Source organism: Dysidea avara, chromosome 3, assembly GCF_963678975.1.
Source record: "Dysidea avara chromosome 3, odDysAvar1.4, whole genome shotgun sequence".
NCBI classification, from domain to species: domain Eukaryota; kingdom Metazoa; phylum Porifera; class Demospongiae; order Dictyoceratida; family Dysideidae; genus Dysidea; species Dysidea avara.
The window spans coordinates 10597886-10618419 of record NC_089274.1 but is presented as its reverse complement, the minus strand read 5'-3'; the positions used below and the strand labels follow the sequence as shown (position 1 = coordinate 10618419).

Genomic DNA, 20534 nt, shown 5'->3' with positions numbered 1-20534 from the left:
GATCAAATTTGTTCTTAAATTTTGTCCACATTGCAAAACAGTTTGTTTTCACCAAGACCAAAACAGCTTCCTTAGGTGACCTGTTAAGGTGTTCGTTCTGCAATCAGGAGGAATTTTGTCACCCGCTTAGCTTCTAGTGTTTACTAAATAACTCCACATCTTCATGCTGCATGAATTGCTAGAACATTGACAGTAGCTAGTGTTCAAAATGCTTACGCAGTATAGTTGCAATGGTTAAAGTATAGTAGCACACTTTCCAGCAGTGCAAGATTCTGGTTCCCTTATTGCACCTTTAATTAAAGTAAAAAAGACCATCATTCAAGACTGCTAACCTCATGCCAGTCCTCACAAATGGAGTATAAGCTTTCTTAAAGCAGTGATCCCTTGGCTAGTTTTTAGCCCATACAGCTGTGAGTTGATCACAAAAAAGGAGTTGGAGAATATGTTTTTGCTCATCCATTGTTAACAACTGGTACATACGTACTGATGATGATGCTCTAGTATTGACAGTATTTCATCAATATACAGAATTTGGAAAAGCTTCTATTGGAAATTGTGTTACCATCAATGCACATTGTTAATCACAAAAATTATTTTTACCACTACTAATTTCTGACTCATTTCTCAACTACTCGATCAGAAAATATGCTGAAAATGGTAATGCAGACTTCTCTAGCACAGCCAGAATTTGAAAAAGCACAGCCAGAATTTGAAAACAAGGCAGACTTTGGCGCTGTTTATCCACACTCATATGCTGTGTTTATCTACATTACCTGCACCAAGAATATTGCTTTTTGGAAATGGATATGCGTTCTTATAGAACAGAATCAACCAAAGAGATCTGTTATTGCAACATGGAATCAAGGTCTTCTATTTTAAAATGTATGTTTAGATTCTATTTTAAAATGTATGTTTAGATCACATGCAAAAAAAACCTGTACATTAGAAAACTTCATCTTTCTGAAACATTTCTATTACCCAGCTATCAACACTCCACATCCTTCTCCACATTGCTGATTCCATGGCATTCCATGGTTCTTCCATTCTTTAATTGTGTACGATATACCCTTCTCCTAGCTTTCTGGTTATCCTTAAGTTCAGCTTATGGCTTGTACATATGCCAAATTCTGTTCAATCTCCAGAAAACCTAAGCATACATCTTACTAAACATTAAAACAAAATGTAATATTTACTTGCTTAGAGCAATGTCCTGCATATAAAATAATTTGATACCACACTTTATACCTGGGTCATTTTCCTTTGTGGAGTTTTTCCAGCACTGCCTTGTGATTCCCTTTCCCTGCAAGGAGTCCTCAATTTAGTAGTAAGCCCTAGTATATATAGCAGATTGATTGCAGTGTTATCAGGTGATGATTGATGACATGTAATAGTTGTAACATGGGCATGAGGGAATACATATCAGGCAAAGCCTGAATGCCCGTGTTACAGCTTACACTTTTTAGGCTGATAGCCTGCACAGGGTGATCAATCACCCGAGCCAATACGATTGCAGCCACTGGATGTATTATATATGCATACCTAAAATTTTCAATTATGGGTCAGCAGCTTGTACGTTCTGGTTATGTTTGGTTATAATAAACGGACATATCCTAGAGATATCACGGAGAATTTCCATTGCACAAGTTTAATGTTTTAATCAGTGCTATTGAATCGTTTATGGAAAACCTACACAGTTCACTAAAGGCCTAGACAGGTAAGCTTGCTTGTAGAGTGGTAGCTTCGTGATGGGGGCGTGTCCATATTCGAAAATGTGCGGAAACCATCGGTGAATAAGCAATAGCACTAGTTATCACCTTAGCCCAACATTTTTCAACTCGTAGGATGGCGAGGATAACAAAATGCTTTCCGTCTGAGTGGTTTTCATAGCGAAATCCAAGTCGTGCGGGAGTGTTGATCAATCCCCACAATCGATTTTAGCATCAACGTCTATATAATTACTGCCCAGTTGTAGACCGGCTACATAGGGCTACATACGAAATGTAGCCTGGGCGGTTCCTTTGATCTGAGGTGTGAAAGTATTACATGTCCATATAAATAATAATTATTATGAAAACAAAATACCTTTCATATAACAACAGCAGGAAATCAGTATATTACCTTGTTTGGTATCACTTTCATTCATGATTTTTACAGTTGTACTTTATTTTCTTACGTGGGTGGCTACTAACGATCAATTTCTGTTCAACTACCCTAATAAAATGTACACTTGTCCTAATAGAACATACACTATGAATTACTCTTATTCGGTAGTCTTTTTTTTTTTTTTTCAGGTATGTACATACATAAAATTATAGGGTAATTTTTTTTAGGCTTTATGGTATGAAAGCAACAAAGGTCTGTTGGTAGCAACCAACAGCCATAGCAACATACAATTATTACTAACTACTTAAATTACATAGTTAATTATAAGTGTTTAAAATTGTGGTGACATCTGGAGCATGGATATAAGTAATGTAAAGTGCAGTTATATTATTCTCAGCTAAGTTAAATTAATTACTGTATTGCAAATATATACTGCACACTGTAGTTGTATTATGTATTTTTCTGTATTGTGAACCATGTGATCTTATGAAATCAGTTTTGATTGCACATTTTCATTTAATAATTATTACTTAGGAATTCGCTGGTTATGATGAGGAGCCTCCCCCATATTCACCTGAAGATGCTGAGTCTGTTCTTCCTGTTGATGAATGGGAGCTGTCTCCAGATCTGGTTGTACTTCAAGAGCAACTTGGATCAGGAAATTTTGGTGAAGTATACAAGGCTATTGTCACCTGTGTATCAGCTGGCCCTACACTGGCTGCTGTTAAAGTGCTTAAAGGTAATTATGTGCCATTGTACTTGCTTTTAATATGTAAACCTCAGTGTGCAGCCTCCAGAATGTATCTTTGCTTGTTTTACTTGTAACAAGGTGCTTGTCGTTTGTCAACGTAGTGTATTGTAAATAGTCCAGTATGCTCAATAGTGCATTAACATACATACAAGCCAGAGCATAGATAAGGCTAGAGTTTAATAAAACTTTTCCTTGTTAACTCTTTGTTTTCCTATACATTGTACACACCCTCTTACATGCTTCTATTAACATATAAAATGAAGGCTGTTGGTAATTAGCTGGTCATTGCAATTTAATTTAGAAACTTAGAAGAAGAAAAAGGTGATACGAAAAGGTATGAGAAACATAGAATAATAAAGTCTGTAATACAACTGAGATTTGAACAACGGACCTTAAGGTTCAGAATACTGTGCCCTATCACTGTACCACTGGTACTTGCTGGCTACTCCTATTATTTCTGTACTATTTAAATCAAACAAGTACACGGAAAAATTTGGAATTTTCAACTAGAGTAGGGACCATAGCACATCAATAAAAAGTACTGAAACAAGTTAGAGTAGTGCATGATATTAAATCACAGTAAAAAAATAATAAGTTTTTTATCCCTACTGTGCTGAATCGTGTACTTGTTCAACTTTTTTTGTAAATAATTTTTATAATGACTGGTGAAGCCATACATACCACATCTGAAATGGTGCCGCGCTCCCCAACCCCTTATCGTCTGAAAAGTGAGCTATACATTGCGCTTCATTGTCAGCTATGTTCAACCCATTGCAGGGCCGGAGCCTAGAGATTTTGAGTGGTCCAGCCATCCATGGACTGCAATGAAGGTCATAGTCATGCACACTACTCAGTTTTTATTGATCTAATATGATTTGTAAATCAGAGATTATCTGCTTTGGTGTGTTACTTAACTGCATATGCTATAAGCACACACAGCATGCTAAGCGAGAGGGGTCAGGGAGCATGCTTCCCCAGGGAAACTTTAAAATAGGTGCTCTGAAATGGAATCTGGAGGCTATTTTACATGCAAAGTCTCTTCATTTTGTTAGCATCAATGGTAATTTTGTACTACATTACCAATTAATTGAGTTTTATATCTGACTATTATACGTACACTGTAGCTAGTAGCTAATTTTATTTTCATGATGTATACAAAATTTCTCAACGTGAAAGTTTAGTTTTAGATTGTAACTACATGCTAATGCATGACATGCATGATCAATTAGTTCAATGTAGTGTGCCATGCAGATGACTCGCTGGGTAATTTTAAGGCAGTTAACACTATAAGTTATACTCAATACCAAATGCTTTATTAGAGTATTACAATGACTGTTCTATTAGAGTATATTTTGTTGACTACTCAATTAGAGTATCTCAATCTTTTCACTAAATCAAGTAGCTGAAAAGTGGTCACAGCATCTCGAATCAAGAACTTTTCGTAAAGCACCTCTGCAATTCATGCATACCAAAAGAAAGAAATCGTGCCACGCGTCCTATTTATATTAATTAATGTCTGAAAAGTGAAGTATCCATTGCACTTCGCTGTCGGCTATGTTCAACCCGTTACACAGCAGTACAAATCAAGAACTGTTTGAAAAGCACCTCTGCAATCAAAATAGCCACTATGAAAAAGATGGACGATTTCCATTTCGAAGGGAAGCCGTCATGTGCTACTGCTAAATTGACACCTTTCGCTGTCAGCAAAGATGAATGGGACACAAAGGAGGACACTGGTAAGTCCATGAAGAATGCATTGTACGTACTGCAGTATGCCAAAAGGCACCTCTCGGGACAAAGCAACGTTGAACAGTGAAAAAATCAAGCTCATAGCCTTTGCCATTATCGAATTACGCTTGTCTGAAGGCATCAGTCAGTCAGTTAGTAGAAAATTCTGTTGAATAAAAAAAAAATTTTAATTCCATAGCAACTTGTTGAAAGTGTTTCGGGTCAATCTGAAAGCTTGTTTGGGCTTAGTTTTACCTAACCAATTCTGCCTCATCGTCGTCTGGGAAAATTGAGGCTGTTTTTTGGGTGATGTTATTTCGTAGGCCACGCCTACTCCTTTGTGGTCCCTACTATACAGTAACTATTATACCGTATGATATAAAATACTGTTATAGTCTAACCCATACCCTAACCCTTAAAACAATGCCCTAATCCTAGTTGTAAATCTTCCTAATGCTAAAAGCACTGCTCCTAATCCTAGGACCCTAACCTACGTATCGGCTAAAAGCAATGCCCTAATCCTAGTTTTGTGTCTTCCTAATCCTAAGAGCACTGCTCCAAATCCTAGGAGTGTTGTTCCTAATCTAAAGTGCTGTTTGTAATCCTACAACCTTGTTTCTTAATGAAGGCTCCGCAGTTCATAAAAATCCTGTACGAGATTTCAAATCTTTAACCTTTCCCAAGATTTCAAAGATTTTATAGTAGAAATTCAAGATTTCAGAGCAAAAAAAATTGTGGTATCCGTTCACAAGATGCTTAGTATCCAGAAATGTACAGAAACTTTACAGGTAAAGACTTCAGAGTTTGAAATCTCTGGAAGCCATATGAGAGTTCCGGACTAATGTGAGGCATAGTAATGTAATGCTAAATATGCAACAGGTTTCAAAATCAGCTAAGATTTTTTTTTGAGGTTTTTTCAACAAGATGTCAAAGAAAATGTACGAGATTTCAAAGGAGTTGCAGACCCCTCGTTTCTTAACTATAGTGACGAATTACTAATGTTTATGCAACAAATGGATGGCTAAATGAATATTTGTACCGTGACCAGTAACTGGCTAAATATCCATATTTGGTTTATATTTTATTTGACTTTTATTGTGCTATTGATGTTAGACTATTGTTTTTTTATTTGTTAAGGCATTACAGCACAAGTGCTGTAAAGCCTTATATGGTCCAGTGCCAGTTTATTGTTAATTCATGTAGATGTTTTTTTATTATAGCCGATTCAGAACATTCTATGAAAATGGAGTTTCTTCAAGAGATTGCTATGATGAAACGAGTTTCAACAGGGAAAAACCCTTATGTGGTGAACATGATAGGATGTTGTTCAGTACAAGAACCATTAGCTCTGGTGCTGGAGCTGGTACCCATTGGAAATCTGTTGGAATATTTGAAGGCAAATAGGACTATTGTAAGAAGTTTCAAAAAGAATGACATGTATATTATGTTTGTTAATCTATAGGGTCACAGTACTCGTGCCAGAACAAAATCATATGTTTATTCTCAGTTTCGTAGACGAAGCAGCGATCTAAAAGAAATTCCCTATGAGGTAAGCAATGCACGTAGCTCATGTACATACTTTGGTGGTTTCTATAACATTTTTGTATAGAATTCTGCAACTGCTGCTGCTGATGGCCATCTGAACAAAACTGTAGCTAATGAGTATGTTCATCAGCCTGGTGGTCCTCCTCCTGCCATATCAGTGGCTTCACCTTGGAGAAAATTATCTCTTACGGGAGAAGACGATGATGACGATGATGTGTTTGATCCATATGCTTCATTGGGTAACCTTCATCCCACTGACTTGATCCAGTTTGCTTGGCAAATAGCCTGTGGAATGGTATGTATAATACTAGTATGGTATGTATAATACTAGTATGGTATGTATAATACTAGTATATATCAAAAAATTTGAATTCAAATAACCACTAAAGCAAGGATTGTTAAGCTACAATCATGACATCCAAACAATACAACCACTGATCCCTACTGTGGTGAGGTGCCATAATGAAACTTAGATATAGATGTTGGCACCTCACCGCAGTAGAGATCAGTGGTTGTATTGTTTGATTGTGATTTGATGTCACGATTGTAGCTTAAAATCCTCATTTCAGTGGTTTTTGTAGCATAAGATCCCTACTTCATTTTTAAATTCAAATTTTTTTGATATATAGTTTGTTGGGTCTTTTAGCTCAGCTATATAGTTAGCTGTAGCTATAAGTGTACTAATCCGTGATTATGAATGAAAGATATTAACCTTTATTATATACTGTTTGTAACTAGGAAGAGCAACAGGACCTTCCCTGCTCTTTTCAACATTCTTATCATAAGACTTTTAGATCTTACAGCAGCAGCCTCCCTGTTCTTTTCAACATTCTTATGGTAGGAGGACTGCTGACTTCTGCTGGCCAAGGCTTAGATCACTATCGTAATAATTATGAAAATATAAAATATTCTTTCCTATCAGTTGATCGATCAGTTCGAGTACGTTCTATCCCTTTTCTGTTTATTCCTTTCTTTAGAGGGCATGACATACCATAGGTAAACTCAATACTATAATAGCTATCTGTAGTAATAAGAAACACACACATAACAACTGTATATGAGGCATATAATATCTAACTACGAGGTGACATAGCTATAAACTGTATTGGTATCAAGTTCCTGAACGGTTTATTAAAGTACATGCTGTGCCAAAATTGGAAGTGCATAGGCCCATAGTACCGTGCATAACTCACTTACCTCAGGTCGTAGTAGCAGTGGCGCTCAGATCTATGAACTGTCTCAGTCTGAGAGATGGTTGTTCTATTCACCCAGGCCGGAAGTTGTTCAAACAAACTGGTCCATTTTGTCTCGGTACCAGGAAGTAATAAAATCTTCTTGTCCGCCAAACTATCCACTTGAGTATTTAGTAGCCAATCACACAGACACACACAGAGATCTCGTCCGGCAAGTAGCTGAGTTGGTGTGTTCGAAGGAACAAACTGTCGAGCATTAGTCCATCTATAATAAATCTCTTTGTCAATCGCAGTCCAGGTGTTGGCAAAAGTCGAAGTGACAACTTATTTGCTGTACCAGTAGCCTTTAAGTATCACATATAACACTAGACTATGTTTAGTTTACGACTGGGTGTCCAGTACTTCTTTCAGCAGCGTTAGCGCCTTCTGAAACAATTTTGTGGTGTCTAGATATGCTGCTCAGGGAAAGTGTTGATGCAGAAAATTGACACCTCGATATGGTTTCAATGCTTGAAGAAGAAGACAACCAACCTGATTGAAGATAAAGGAAAGACAAGGCGCAGACGGAGCACACTCGTCAGAACCCCAAAAGCCACATTCCACCAGTGAGTTTGTTATTGTGGTATAAAATGGTGGCCATGTGCTGCTTTGTTTGTTCTCTGGGCATGCGACCGTGGTGAGTAATTGAGAGAGAGAGTGAGTGAGTGAGTGAGTGAGTGAGTGAGTGAGCGAGTGAGCGAGTGAAGCAGACGAAATTTCAAGTTTTGGGGTATATCCGGCTGCCTGAAGGTGTTTTCTTGATTTTAATACTATATTTCATGTTAGATAGATTAGTATTATTCTGTAAAGGTGGTTTTTGTTGCATAAGATGTCTCAAGGATAATTTTTAAATGTGGCATTTCTGGTGGCACGTGTCACTTTTGATGCCATCCCTACTTTAACGGTACTACTGTACTGTTTAATAATGACAGTATTTATAACAGATAGTTGAGGTCATCATAATTCTAAATTACACTCAAAAGTTTTGGAGCTATATTTAAATGTCTGTCTTGCTTATTAAAAACACTTACAAAAGAAAGCCAAACAAAGGGTTTTCTTATGATCTTTTAGTAATATGTTGCATAATTCTCCATTTAAGTATAATTGCAAAACTTCACCAAGCCATTTTCACGTCGGTCAACTCAGTGATACATACCAATGAACGTGGTATGGTTAACTCCTACATGTACTGTTGGGTTTACAAATTTATGATACGTATGTATATTGGTAACAAGCAAACAAGCATGCATGGTTTCATTTGTGCACATTTTTTAACAGAGTTACCTCCAGTCATTGAAGATCATACATCGTGACTTGGCATGTAGAAATGTTTTAGTTGGAGAAGGAAAGAGACTGAAAGTATCTGATTTTGGCCTGGCCCGATCTCTGGCATACAGTTCAGTTTACACAAAGTCTACTGATGGAAAGTTGCCCATTCGTTGGATGGCTCCAGAATCAATCTTGGATAGGACATTCACTCATCAATCTGATGTGTGAGTGCTGATAAAATTTAGTAAATAGTGTGTATACAGAATGCGTACATGTGACCATCTCAGCAAAGACCCACCTATAGTTTGCACAACTTACACATTTTCTGAGCATCATGTACAATGTCCGGGTTACCCTATCATGGTGAGTAACACGTAGACAGTAGGAAGAGCAAAGAAATCAAATTTTACAGCAACTATAATAAACTGCAGGTGCTTCAATCTACAGCTATTACTGCTTTTGGAGTAGTCTATATATAGAATTGGAATTAGTCTATATATAGAATTGGTATTTAGTTTATAATGTTAACCATGAATTGGAAATCAATCAAAGTGTAGTTTTATCCCAATAGTCACTTGCACATATACATACAGAAGAAATAACAACAATTTTGTTTACATTTACTGCATCGTAAACAAATGCACATGACTTGTTGGGCTACTGAAACAATACAAAGATATTTACACTCTCCATGAGTAGGCAAAGATGATGGTGTATAAGATTTGAGACTTGCTTCCTTGAGTAATGATTCGATAAAAACCTGCATAGTTTTTTGTTATAGCAGGTATATAAATTCATCAATGTTTTTTTAATTTTACTTTTCTCAAAGTGCATGCTTGTGCAAACTAGGCAAGTTTTTGCTGCAACGATTACATATGTCAATGGGTCTGGTAAAACTGGTTTTATTGCCCATGACAGCAAGTTTGATTTTTTGCCACAAGCACAAAGCTACATGAATACACTATACTGTCAAAATCAACCAGGCTTGGGTGGTTTGCTTTTGCTGGCTGTTTTTTCCAAGCTCAGTGACAAGCTATACGAACGGTATCAAGCTTTAATGGAGCTCTGACCAAATATGGATGGCTATAAAGTGGCTGTACAGCTCTGTGGTGCTATTTTAGCCAGTTTTGAGACCTGAAATATACATGTGTTACATGTTAGTTTTACATAGTAAGTTACCACATTATACTTTTGTGCTTACTGTTAATATTTACAGATGGGCATTTGGCATTACTCTTTGGGAAATCTGCACTTTAGGTATGGTACTGGTAACACTGTTTAGATGTAATGTATGTAGTTATGTTGTCTTATTCTCAGGTGGTTATCCCTACCCTTCACTTGGTAATGGAGAAATACTGCCATTTCTTATGACAAAGAAGAGACTGAATTGTCCAAAAAATTGTTCTCAAGAATTGTACGTTCTAGAAACATTTATATTGTCTACATTGTACATGAATACGCATGTGTTACAAATACATATGTTCGTACATGCATACGTACGTAAGAATGTATGTACTGTACATACATGCAGACATAAAATACTACACAATACTTTGTATGTGTGCTTGGATTCCACCTGGGTAGATGTATATTTTTTTAAATAGTTGCAGAAATTACTACTTGCATTGTTAGGTTGCTAATGTGTAGTATAATGTAATGTGTAGTATAATGCATACCTGTTCATATGCAATACGTTCATGTGTTGTAGGTATGAAATAATGCTGAAGTGTTGGCAACACTATCCAGAACATCGACTAGAATTTCCTGAGTTACAAAAAGAGTTGGACATCATGTTGACCAGCCAACAAAAGGAGGAGTACATTGAGATCAATAATGTTGATGAGCCATATTGTCAGATGTACCCTGCACAAGCAGAAGCTGATTCAGAGAATGCTAATGTACAAGTGAGTGCTGTCATTTAACCTATTAATGGCTTGGTGGTATGGCATCATAACTCACTCGTGGAATAAAATTTTGCCGAATTGTTTTATGCACTTCAAAGCAATATCCGAATGGACATGCTCATAGAAGTCCCATTTCTGGGATGACCAGATGCTTCCCGTAGACTAGTGCTGTTTACTATGTATGAAATCATGCAAATTCTTTCTCTTTAGAATAGACAAGTTCTTTGAGTTGGAAACTATTATATTATAATGAAAGATTGTTATCTTGCTTAGTGGCCATCTCATGTCCACCTTGCTATACCAACATGGCAAACACTACAAGTGCAGATGTGTTTTCCATACCACTGTACCACAGTTCATTGAATTTTCACGAGTATGGCCACATCATCAGCAGCCATATTCTGCAGAACCAAACAAATAATACTACAGAAAAAATTCCTTAACACATAGGCAGTAGAAACATGGGAGCTATAGCCCCCCTCCCCCCACTTGGACAATGCTTGCCAGAAAAGATCAAGTTACTCTAATAGAGCAGTCACCTTTACCTTTGCTAAAAGCATAACAAAATAGTCTAAAATAGGCACTCTGCCTAACTCTCGCTTCTAAAGTATGAAAATTTTCAAGCTCCCAGACTCCCAAACTGTTGTGTGCTTCAAATTGCATTGGGAAAATTTCATTGTCAAAGTTGGCCCCCCCACTCTTCGGCCTGCTCCACCACCCCTGGACCAACAATTGACCAGGCAGTAATTTACTGTGTGACATTTTACAATTAATGAAGTCTTTAGCATTGCTTTACATATTATGTACATCTGCTTGACATGATAATTTGCAATGTATGACCATTCTTAGTAGTGTATTTGACTGCATGATAGTCTTGATATATTACACAATAACAGCAAGAAATGTAGTGACAAACATTTGCATACTTAAAATGCATACTTACATAACGCATTAAGTGCCAAGTTCACCAGTGACTGGATTGTTGAATCACATCATAGTTAGAGGTGTACCGATATTATAGCCGATCCGATTATCGGTACACCTCTAATCATAGTATCCAATACGCTGGACTACTTAGTAACCTATATAAATAAACTAAGGAACTCAACAACTATATATATTGTTACCTGAGTGAAGTTATTATATAATAAGGCAAACAAGTTGATGTTGTGCTATTTGTATAAACCAGGCGCCATGCAGCTAGCTAACTTCATTTGGAATTAACCAAATATGTATAACTATTTAGTTATAATACATCAATTAATTACATTAATGTAAGTTCACATTTTGTAATTCATGAATTTTTGTAATTCTTCAATTACGTTTGCTATGCATTGCTAGGTAACACTTTTAACAACATGTTACACACAGCAGTATCTTCTAAAGTTTAGCTATCATGTTTTTTCTCACAGATTCTATTGACAAAGCCTCAAAGCTGCTCTCCAATTTCGTTCGCATACGTTGGGGAAACACCCACTTTCAACTCGAAGGGATAGGCTATTCCTAGTAGTCTACAAGGCCTGCTACATTGTTTTTTAGTTGTTAAACGCCTGTAAAACTTGAAGGAAAGGTTATTCACAAAGTCTAAGGAGAGTCACCACACCCATACTTTAAACCGCCAAAAAGAATCTACTTGAGACCAAAGTTTACTAAGTTTAATGCAGACTTCAATTTGCTTTTACTTCTTACGTGCAAGCTGCTTTTACCATTTAACAATTTTGCTCACATGGGTGCATACGAACAAACATAGATAGGTAGATAGGTACGCACGCACACACCTCTCTTCACCCCTTGATGCCGCCCACTGAAGTTGCTCAGCGATAGTGGGGCCCTAGGTAGGGACCAGTGACAAGCTGTTGTCTTCACACAGACCACAGTAGTGACGATGTCGTGTCAAATCCCCCTGATGGTGGAACTGTCAACCACAGAAACAGTTGTAAGTATTGTCTTGTGGGAACGAGTTTGCAGCACAAGTGTCTCCTTGACTGTGCCACTTTACATACTTAAGCATTACATAATTTAGTCCACTGAGACCTATCTTGGCATAGAGCAGTCATCAATAGTGTTGGCTTTCAGATCAGACAACACACCATCATACCATCGTTTCTTGGTCCCACACACACACATGCGTGCACGCGCTTTTACAAAAACAATTTCAGTAAACCACCTCACCACAGAAGCATTGGTTGATAAGTAAAATTAACAAAGGAATAAAAGAAAGGATGAGAATGAATATGGAGTGGAGATATACTTACTGGATGGAAATGTTGAGCATCTCTTACAACTTTCTTGCTTTTCAGATCTGAGATTTAAATTAGCATGTGTTAAAGATAGAGTAAAAGTTTTAGAAGATATGTAAAACAGATGCTTGAGTGCTTCTCCAGTGAATGAATCGCCACCACTGAATCGACTGTTTAAGATACTAGTACTGAACAGCCTCCCAAAGGCTTATAACTAATTTTCAATCCAAGAAACTACATCCCTAGCAATGGAAAGGTTGATTTGTACAGGGATAATACAGAAAATAAACTACAGATGCTGTTCATGCATAAATTACGAATGCAATCCTATACAGGAATGTACTGTAACTTAAATCATCATGTTCCATAAACAGGCAAATCAATTGCTACGTTCTACCTATAACCAAGGCGAAGGCAAAAAATAAAACACAGGTCGATGTCCATATCTTGCATCTCCTAGCTTACAAAGCAAACTCTTCTTGCTTTAAAGAATACAATGATATCAAGGTTTTGCTGTAAGCAACTTCCTTCATCACAAAACATGTATTTTATATATGTGACCAGATTTGACACAACCAGGCTTCCACACACATCCAGATTTATGACTTTAAAGGACCATAACTCAATGTAGCAGTATGCTATTGGTAACAGATTTGGTCCTGTTATTGTATAATGCAATGAAAGCATTGTGTGAAAATTGTAGGTCAAAAGCATACTGAGTTGTCAGGTTACAAATGATAAGAGTCAAAGAATTGGATGTGTGTGGAAGCCTGGTTTTGTCAAATCCGGTCACATATTTACTTGTTGTGTTTAATGCGTTCTATATAAAATTAGGCTTGTACAAACATGTGGGATTCTTGTAGATCATTGAAAAGATTAAATACATATTTTGCTTATGTGTTGGACAGACACACATGAAGATACACAATTTTTTTCAGTAACCAGGTACATGCTCTGCATGTGGCCAAGCAAGCTGTGGCCTACTGCAGCTCGTTAAAAAAGCACACATTGGTTCATTGGTCAATAGAAATATTCATTTAAACAATAATTTGACAACCACACTAAACCACAGTTACTAATATAATTATTATTAACTCTTTAATGTAATAGAAAGTAGTTCACAGTTCAACCTTAATGACTACTATCTGTCATTTCAGAGTGACTTTGTACAACGAACACTACAAGACATGCAGAAGAAACAACAGACCACAGCGACGTCATCACCACCAGAACATGGGTACTCTGAGCCAAAGAGTGGAGGATTGAAACTAATACCTTCTTATGCTGAAACCGATGTTTAAGCTTATTGACAATTTCTATATCATTCTGTAGTATTTTTGTATTGCATTTTACTAGCATACGTACATTGTACATTTGTAACAGAATACTGTATGTTGCTTCCTGAATATACTGCATGCTCTCCTACTTCATTTTAAAGTTATAATAAATTAAAGCAACCACACAATGAATAATTATAATGTACCATATTTTGTATTTAAAACAGTAGAAGTATGGTAGGATTAAAGTTTGGTGAATTGAAAGAAAGTTTCATACTTGCCTATTAGCCACACTATTGCATATTGTAAGTGATGTTTTAACATGATTTATTAAATAGTACATACACGTGTACATAGCTAGTTATGTCATGTCTCTTGTTTTACTACATTTGTTTTTAGCATATGGATCCTTACTTTTCGCTTTGACAAAGAATTCTGTTTTATTGATTATTTACTTGAAGTTGCTGTACAAGCAACTCCATGTGTGAGCTAGTACCAGGACTAAATAACAACTTTTTTTTAATTTACTTAACTGGCTTCAGAACAGTATCAATCATCCAGGCAGTTTCATGACTCTAGTTATTACTTAAGGTGCTACAGCAGCAAAGTACCACATGTACTTTCAGTAAAGAAGGTGATCTTGTGCATGAAAATTATGTAAGAAATTTTTTATTGCATGGTTATAATTGTTTCCCATTTGCAAAGGTAGCTATGTAATGTGGCTAGAGTACCATACATGATTGTTTTATTAGGGTGACTGCTTTATAAAATAGTTATGTATCTTGATAGATCTGCTTGAGCTATCAGTTTATGATCATAATATGTGAAGGATTATAAATCACAATATACTTTGTTTCAAGTCTAGTTGCTGTTTGAAATATCTTGTCTAACTTGAACTCTCATGTTTTTAGTTTGCAGGCATCTAGTAGTGATAAGGTTGTTTTAAAATGGCATTGGATACATAGCCTTTTTGTGAAGGTACGAATTTAGCAGAAATTTCTACTAACTGCTTGACTGACTGACTGATGTCTCCAGCCAACCATAATTCTACAGAGAGATAAGAGATTTCTTCACTGTTCAACATCGCTTCATCCCAATACATGCCTTTTGCCAACCGCAGTACAAAAATTTTCATGTTAAATATTTTCATATGATTTACATGAATGACTGCTCTATTAGAGTAATTCAATCTTATGTACAATTTTCATGTAAGAAATTTTCGTGCAAGTTTGCATACAAAAATTATTTTACAACTTTAAAAAGCAATATTATTAGTGGTGGCCAAGAAATGGCTGCATGTGATGGTAAGTTGATGGCAGAAATTTTCATGATGACAATTCAAGTGAATTTATGTTGTCTTCTCCAAGTTTCACTAGGATTGGGCATCAAATTAATCTGAATTGTCATTATTAAAATTTTATAGAGGGCCTCCAGTATAAAAAAAATGTGTCAGAAGGTTGCTTATTAAAAAGTGACATGTCACACTCTCCATGGATAGAGCATGCTTTTTACTCACTACCGTAAATCTTTTTCTGGGGGCTGTACTCTTCGTTCACAATTTGGCTGTTTTGGTATAGATAGTAATTTATAGTGAAACAGTACCTGGTAGTGATCAAAATCAGTAGAATTATAGCCCTTACGGTGTCTTTAGCTTATCTACTTGTGATCTCTGAGTTATTCACAAAGGAGACAAGAGTTTATTTACAATAATCTACTCAGGTAAATAATTGTTGGTCGATTTAGGTGTTTGTTAAGAGACTCGTTTCTGTTTAGGTAAGAATTTCACAGAATGTGTGAAATCACATCATAAATCTTATTCCACTTTTCAAAATTCCTTTTATACTTCTAACAATTGGAATCGTGATTTTTTTCCTGTGTATTATGGTAAGTGTAGTCATAAACTGTAGCATAACAGTTCTATACCATGGTGTACAGTCAGTGGCGTAGCCAGGAAAAATTTTTACTGAGGCAAAGTTTATACATTAACCAAATTGAGAGGGTCTATTTCTGACTCAACTGATTCACAAATACTTTTAAGCATGGGTGGTACAGAATTTACAGGTTGGATGAAGAAAAAACTGAACCGTTTCAGAAGACTCTGGGCATTTTTCTACATGTCATAAGTAACCTTACTAATCACACCTCACAGGCTAGATATCATTGTATATAACTCAGGCAAACCCTCTGTTGCTTTACTTGAACTAACCTACCCTCAGGACTCAAAACACAGCATTCAATCTGCTACGTCCAGAAAACAAAAAAAACTATCATCAACTGCTTTCGGAATTTGATCACTTACAGATCCCAAACTACTATGAAACTGTTGAAATTAGTGTGCTAGGTCACTACCTACCTTCTTCCATTCAGAACATCAAGAACTTCATTGACTTTGTACAACTTTCTGTAGCCACCAAATCTTCCATCCAACAGATCCTCAACAATGCTGCTCGTTAATGTATGACATGTTCACAAAAGATTTTCTTGGCCAGGAATTGTAGTGACTGGTCAACCAAGCACTTAACTTAATTTTTTCTTGTAATCATTGTTGTTGCTGTTGTTGTTATTATTTTTTTTACATGTACACACTCCTTGCCATGCCCACAAGATCTCATTTTGCTTGGTCTGACTGTGGTCACATGAGACTGAGGACTAATAATGTATTGTATCTATCATCTTATTACTAATGATGGTTATCTCTTTAATGCTCCAGCATAGTTAATGCTACAGTATACCATGCTTCAATTATTAGACTAGTTTAATTGCATGCAACATAACGTACTCCGGAGAAATTTTGAGCGGTCAGGCCATCCATGAACTGTCATAGTCATGAATACTACTTTTTATTGATCTGATGTGATGTTTAAGTCTGAGATAATTATCTCTTTCATGTGATGTTCAACTGCATGTGCTAAGCATGTCAAATTAGGAAGTCTAGGGGAATGCTCCCTTAAGGAAAATTTCGTATATGCTTTGAAAAGGCATGTAGAGCAGGTTATTCTTTTTGATTGTAACTGCAAATGCATGATATGCATGATCAATTAGCTCAATGTAATGCCATGCAGTTAACTCATTGGAACTTTTGAAAAGTAATGTGAAAACAATTTACATAAATAGAAATGATCAAGCAGTGTAATGAGAACAGTGGCTATAATCTGTATTGAATGTTCTATTAGAGTATATTAGATGACTGCTCTATTAGAGTATCTCGATCTTTTACAAATTCAAGCCACACAAAATAGAATCTATGCAATGGCGGATCCCATCCAAGGCAAATCCCCCCCCGCCTCACTTCAAGAAATTGCATACAAGATCGAGATACTCTAATAGAGCAGTCGATTACTCTAATAAAGCAGTCATAATGTTCATGAGGCAGTGTAGCTTACCTATGAAGCTATAAATATTTTACGTAACAGACGTGATATATTTGGTAAAGGATAACTAGCTATTATTTTTGTGACCTTTTTTTTTTTTTTTTTGGTCTTCAACTGTTTTTCAGCAAGGTGCCCCCCTCTTTCCAAACTCTGGATCCACCCCTGCTATGGCTGTAGTATTCTACTAAGGAGGGCTGGAGCCTATGGTGACATGGTGCCTCTCATGGTGCTGAACCACTTTTCAGCTACTGGGGTACAGTACTGCTGTCTAGTAACGTTTGAGTAGAAAATCCGGGGGTGCCAAAACTCAGGCCTGCTCAGCCTGTTGTTGAGCATTTTTACCAAGGCAGCTGCCTCGGTTGCCTCAATGGTAGCTACGCCACTGACAGTATCAGTTATGTACAGAGTCGTACCACCACAGGTGTGGTTATATAAGTGTCAAGACACACGATATGTCGTGCGGCCCAATTAAGAAGCCGGCGCGCGACACAGTGAGTATAATTATTGACAAGAAGAAAGAAAACGTCATTTTCACACCTTTGTATCTCGGTGATACCTTATCCGATTGGAACCAGATTTGCTGCAGAGTTGTCCGCCAGCTATGGGAGTCCACATTCCAAATTTGAAGGAAATCGCTCAAGCCATTTCCGAGATACGAGCAGCCAAAGTTTCGGATTTTTTCTTCGTTTTTTTTTCTCTTCGTCTTTTCGCAAACTTGCACAAATTGCTATAAAATTCAAGCGCGTACTCCGATTGCCTTGAAATTTGGCACAGAGAAAGGGAGTCCAATGGCGAATCCTATTATCAAATTTGGTGCAAATCCGTTGAAAAATTCAGGATTTATGACCAATTATTCGCGTAAAACAAGATCGATTTGTTGTCACGCCTACAGGGTAAACCGCTTCATGGAATGAGCTGAAAATCGGTTTGTGGATAGATCAACTATTGTAGGAGTACCTTTTGGTGGTTTGAAAGCAATCGAAGTAAAGATCACGGAGATATGACACGAAACCGAAGGTGTGTAACAATTGCGCGATCGAGATTCGTGAATAAAAATACCAAGAATTTGCACGTCTACCAGGCAAACCGCTTAGAGCAGTGAGCTGAAAATCGGTCTGTAGCTGGAATACTCATCCTAGAAAGTCCTTACAATAGTACAGAAGAATCGGATTACAAACCACTGAGTTATGATTCGAAAGCCAACTCCGTGTAGCAAATGCAAGATCGAGATACTCTAATAGAACAGTCACCCTAATAGAGCATTCAGCTTACTCCATTATAGAGTTCCATTACATTGCAAGTTATTCTGTAGGGAGTTCAGCTGCAAACAGTTACTCTTATAGACAGTTCAACTGGAAGCAAGTCACCCTGTGCAGGGGCGGATCCAGGGGGGGGGGGGGGGGGGGCTTTGGGGGCTGAAGCCCTCCCTTCATATTTAGGCTTTACTTGATCAATATGCTGAGTATTATAATGAAATTTTGTCTTAGCATAATTATATGATCACTAATAATACAAATACTCATAAAAACCACCTTATAAACATCTTTCCAAGGTATTATCAGTGGATTTATGCTAAAGTTTATGCAACAAGGACCTGGATCAGCATTGGAGGTGTACAAGATCGAGATACTCTAATAGAGCAGTCAGCTAACTACTCTAATAGAACATTCACTGGAAACATGTAGTTGGTTCTGTTATGGACTTTTTCCAAATCTGCCTGCGCCTATACATACAATGAAGTGCATTGGTGTGTTTAAAGGGCTTCATTCATCTACTTGTGTAGTTAATATGTATGACAATACTTAATTCAGGTACACAATTTCCATTGAAAATGCTCTGATTCAATCTTGTATTGTTCAAATTTCAAAATTTTCCACTTTCAACATTCTTATTCTAACATGCACATATTCAGTGTTGTGCAATTGTGAGAGGAGTGCATCATGTACTTGGTTGTCTGTACTTACCCAAACTTTTCCATTACCAAAATGCTTCAGAGAGCCATGTATACCTATAATCTAAAGGCAGTATATAAAATATCTACAGGCAGAAAATATTATGAATTTTATGTGGAAATGTCTCCATTTGCAGTATTTTAGCATCTATTTTTCAAAATTTTCCTGGGGGGGGCATGCCCCCAGACCCCCCTAGTTCCAGCATGCTTTGCATGCTGGGAAGTGTGCTTGCTTCGCACACCTCTACCCAAGAGATTAGTACCTTGAGTTAGCCCCCCCCCTTTATAAATCCTAGATCCGCCCCTGCTGTGGAGAGTTAAGCTACAAATATATCACTGTAGAGATTCAGAACATTACAAGTCACACTGAAGAGAGTTCAGCTATAAACAAGTTATGCACCCTGTAGAGAGTTCAGCTACAATTAAGTCACTCTCTAGAGAATTCAGCTACACACAAGTCACTGTGGAGAGAGTTCAGCTACAAACAAATTACCCTGTAGAGAGATCAGCTACAAACAAAACACTTTGTAGAGAATTCAGCTACAAACAAATCAACCTTTAGAGCAATCAGCAACAAACAAATCAACGTGTAGAGAGATCAGCTAGAAACAAATCAACCTGCAGAGAGATCAGCTAGAAACAAATCAGCTTGTAGAGAGTTCAGCTAAAACAAATCAACCTGCAGAGAGATCAGCTGCAAACAAATCACTTTATAGACAGTTCAGCTACAAACAAATTACCCTGTGGAGAGATCGACTACAAACAAACCAACCTGCAGAGAGATCAGCTATACACAATCAGTCATGTCCACCCACCTCAAATTTGAACTATCTGTAGAACTGTATGTATGTGTATAGCTAGCTATATAAGTAAATAAGTATAGTAACATAATGTACAAAATGGCTGTTGGACATATTTGTTACCATCAGACCCTTGGTGTGTAACACCACAAAGCAAACAAAAATACCTTCTACATCAAGACAATGGAACTTACTACCTAGTTACATTTTTGAATCGCTGACACTTGACCAGTTCAAATCCACACTACGTGATCATTAGCTACTTTGCAATTAATGGCTAAACTTTAACAGTGTATAACCTTCTATTTGTGAAGTTTCACAGTAGACTATTGAATAAAAATAATTTTATCCCACTGAAGCCAT

At 36.9% G+C, this 20534-nt stretch overlaps 1 protein-coding gene across 1 annotated transcript in view; it reads left to right on the top strand.

Annotated features, from left to right (window-relative positions):
• LOC136249315 (uncharacterized) overlaps window positions 1-14237 on the top strand; it is a 41825-nt gene extending 27588 nt beyond the window's left edge. The window contains exons 20-28 of the mRNA XM_066041276.1: window positions 2638-2842; window positions 5803-5993; window positions 6045-6131; window positions 6192-6422; window positions 8638-8852; window positions 9845-9885; window positions 9946-10042; window positions 10337-10532; window positions 13930-14237. Of these exons, the coding sequence (XP_065897348.1) occupies window positions 2638-2842; window positions 5803-5993; window positions 6045-6131; window positions 6192-6422; window positions 8638-8852; window positions 9845-9885; window positions 9946-10042; window positions 10337-10532; window positions 13930-14073 (1407 nt within the window). The 3' untranslated portion in view covers window positions 14074-14237. The remainder of the gene's footprint in view (window positions 1-2637; window positions 2843-5802; window positions 5994-6044; window positions 6132-6191; window positions 6423-8637; window positions 8853-9844; window positions 9886-9945; window positions 10043-10336; window positions 10533-13929) is intronic.
• The last annotated feature ends 6297 nt before the right edge of the window (window positions 14238-20534 follow it).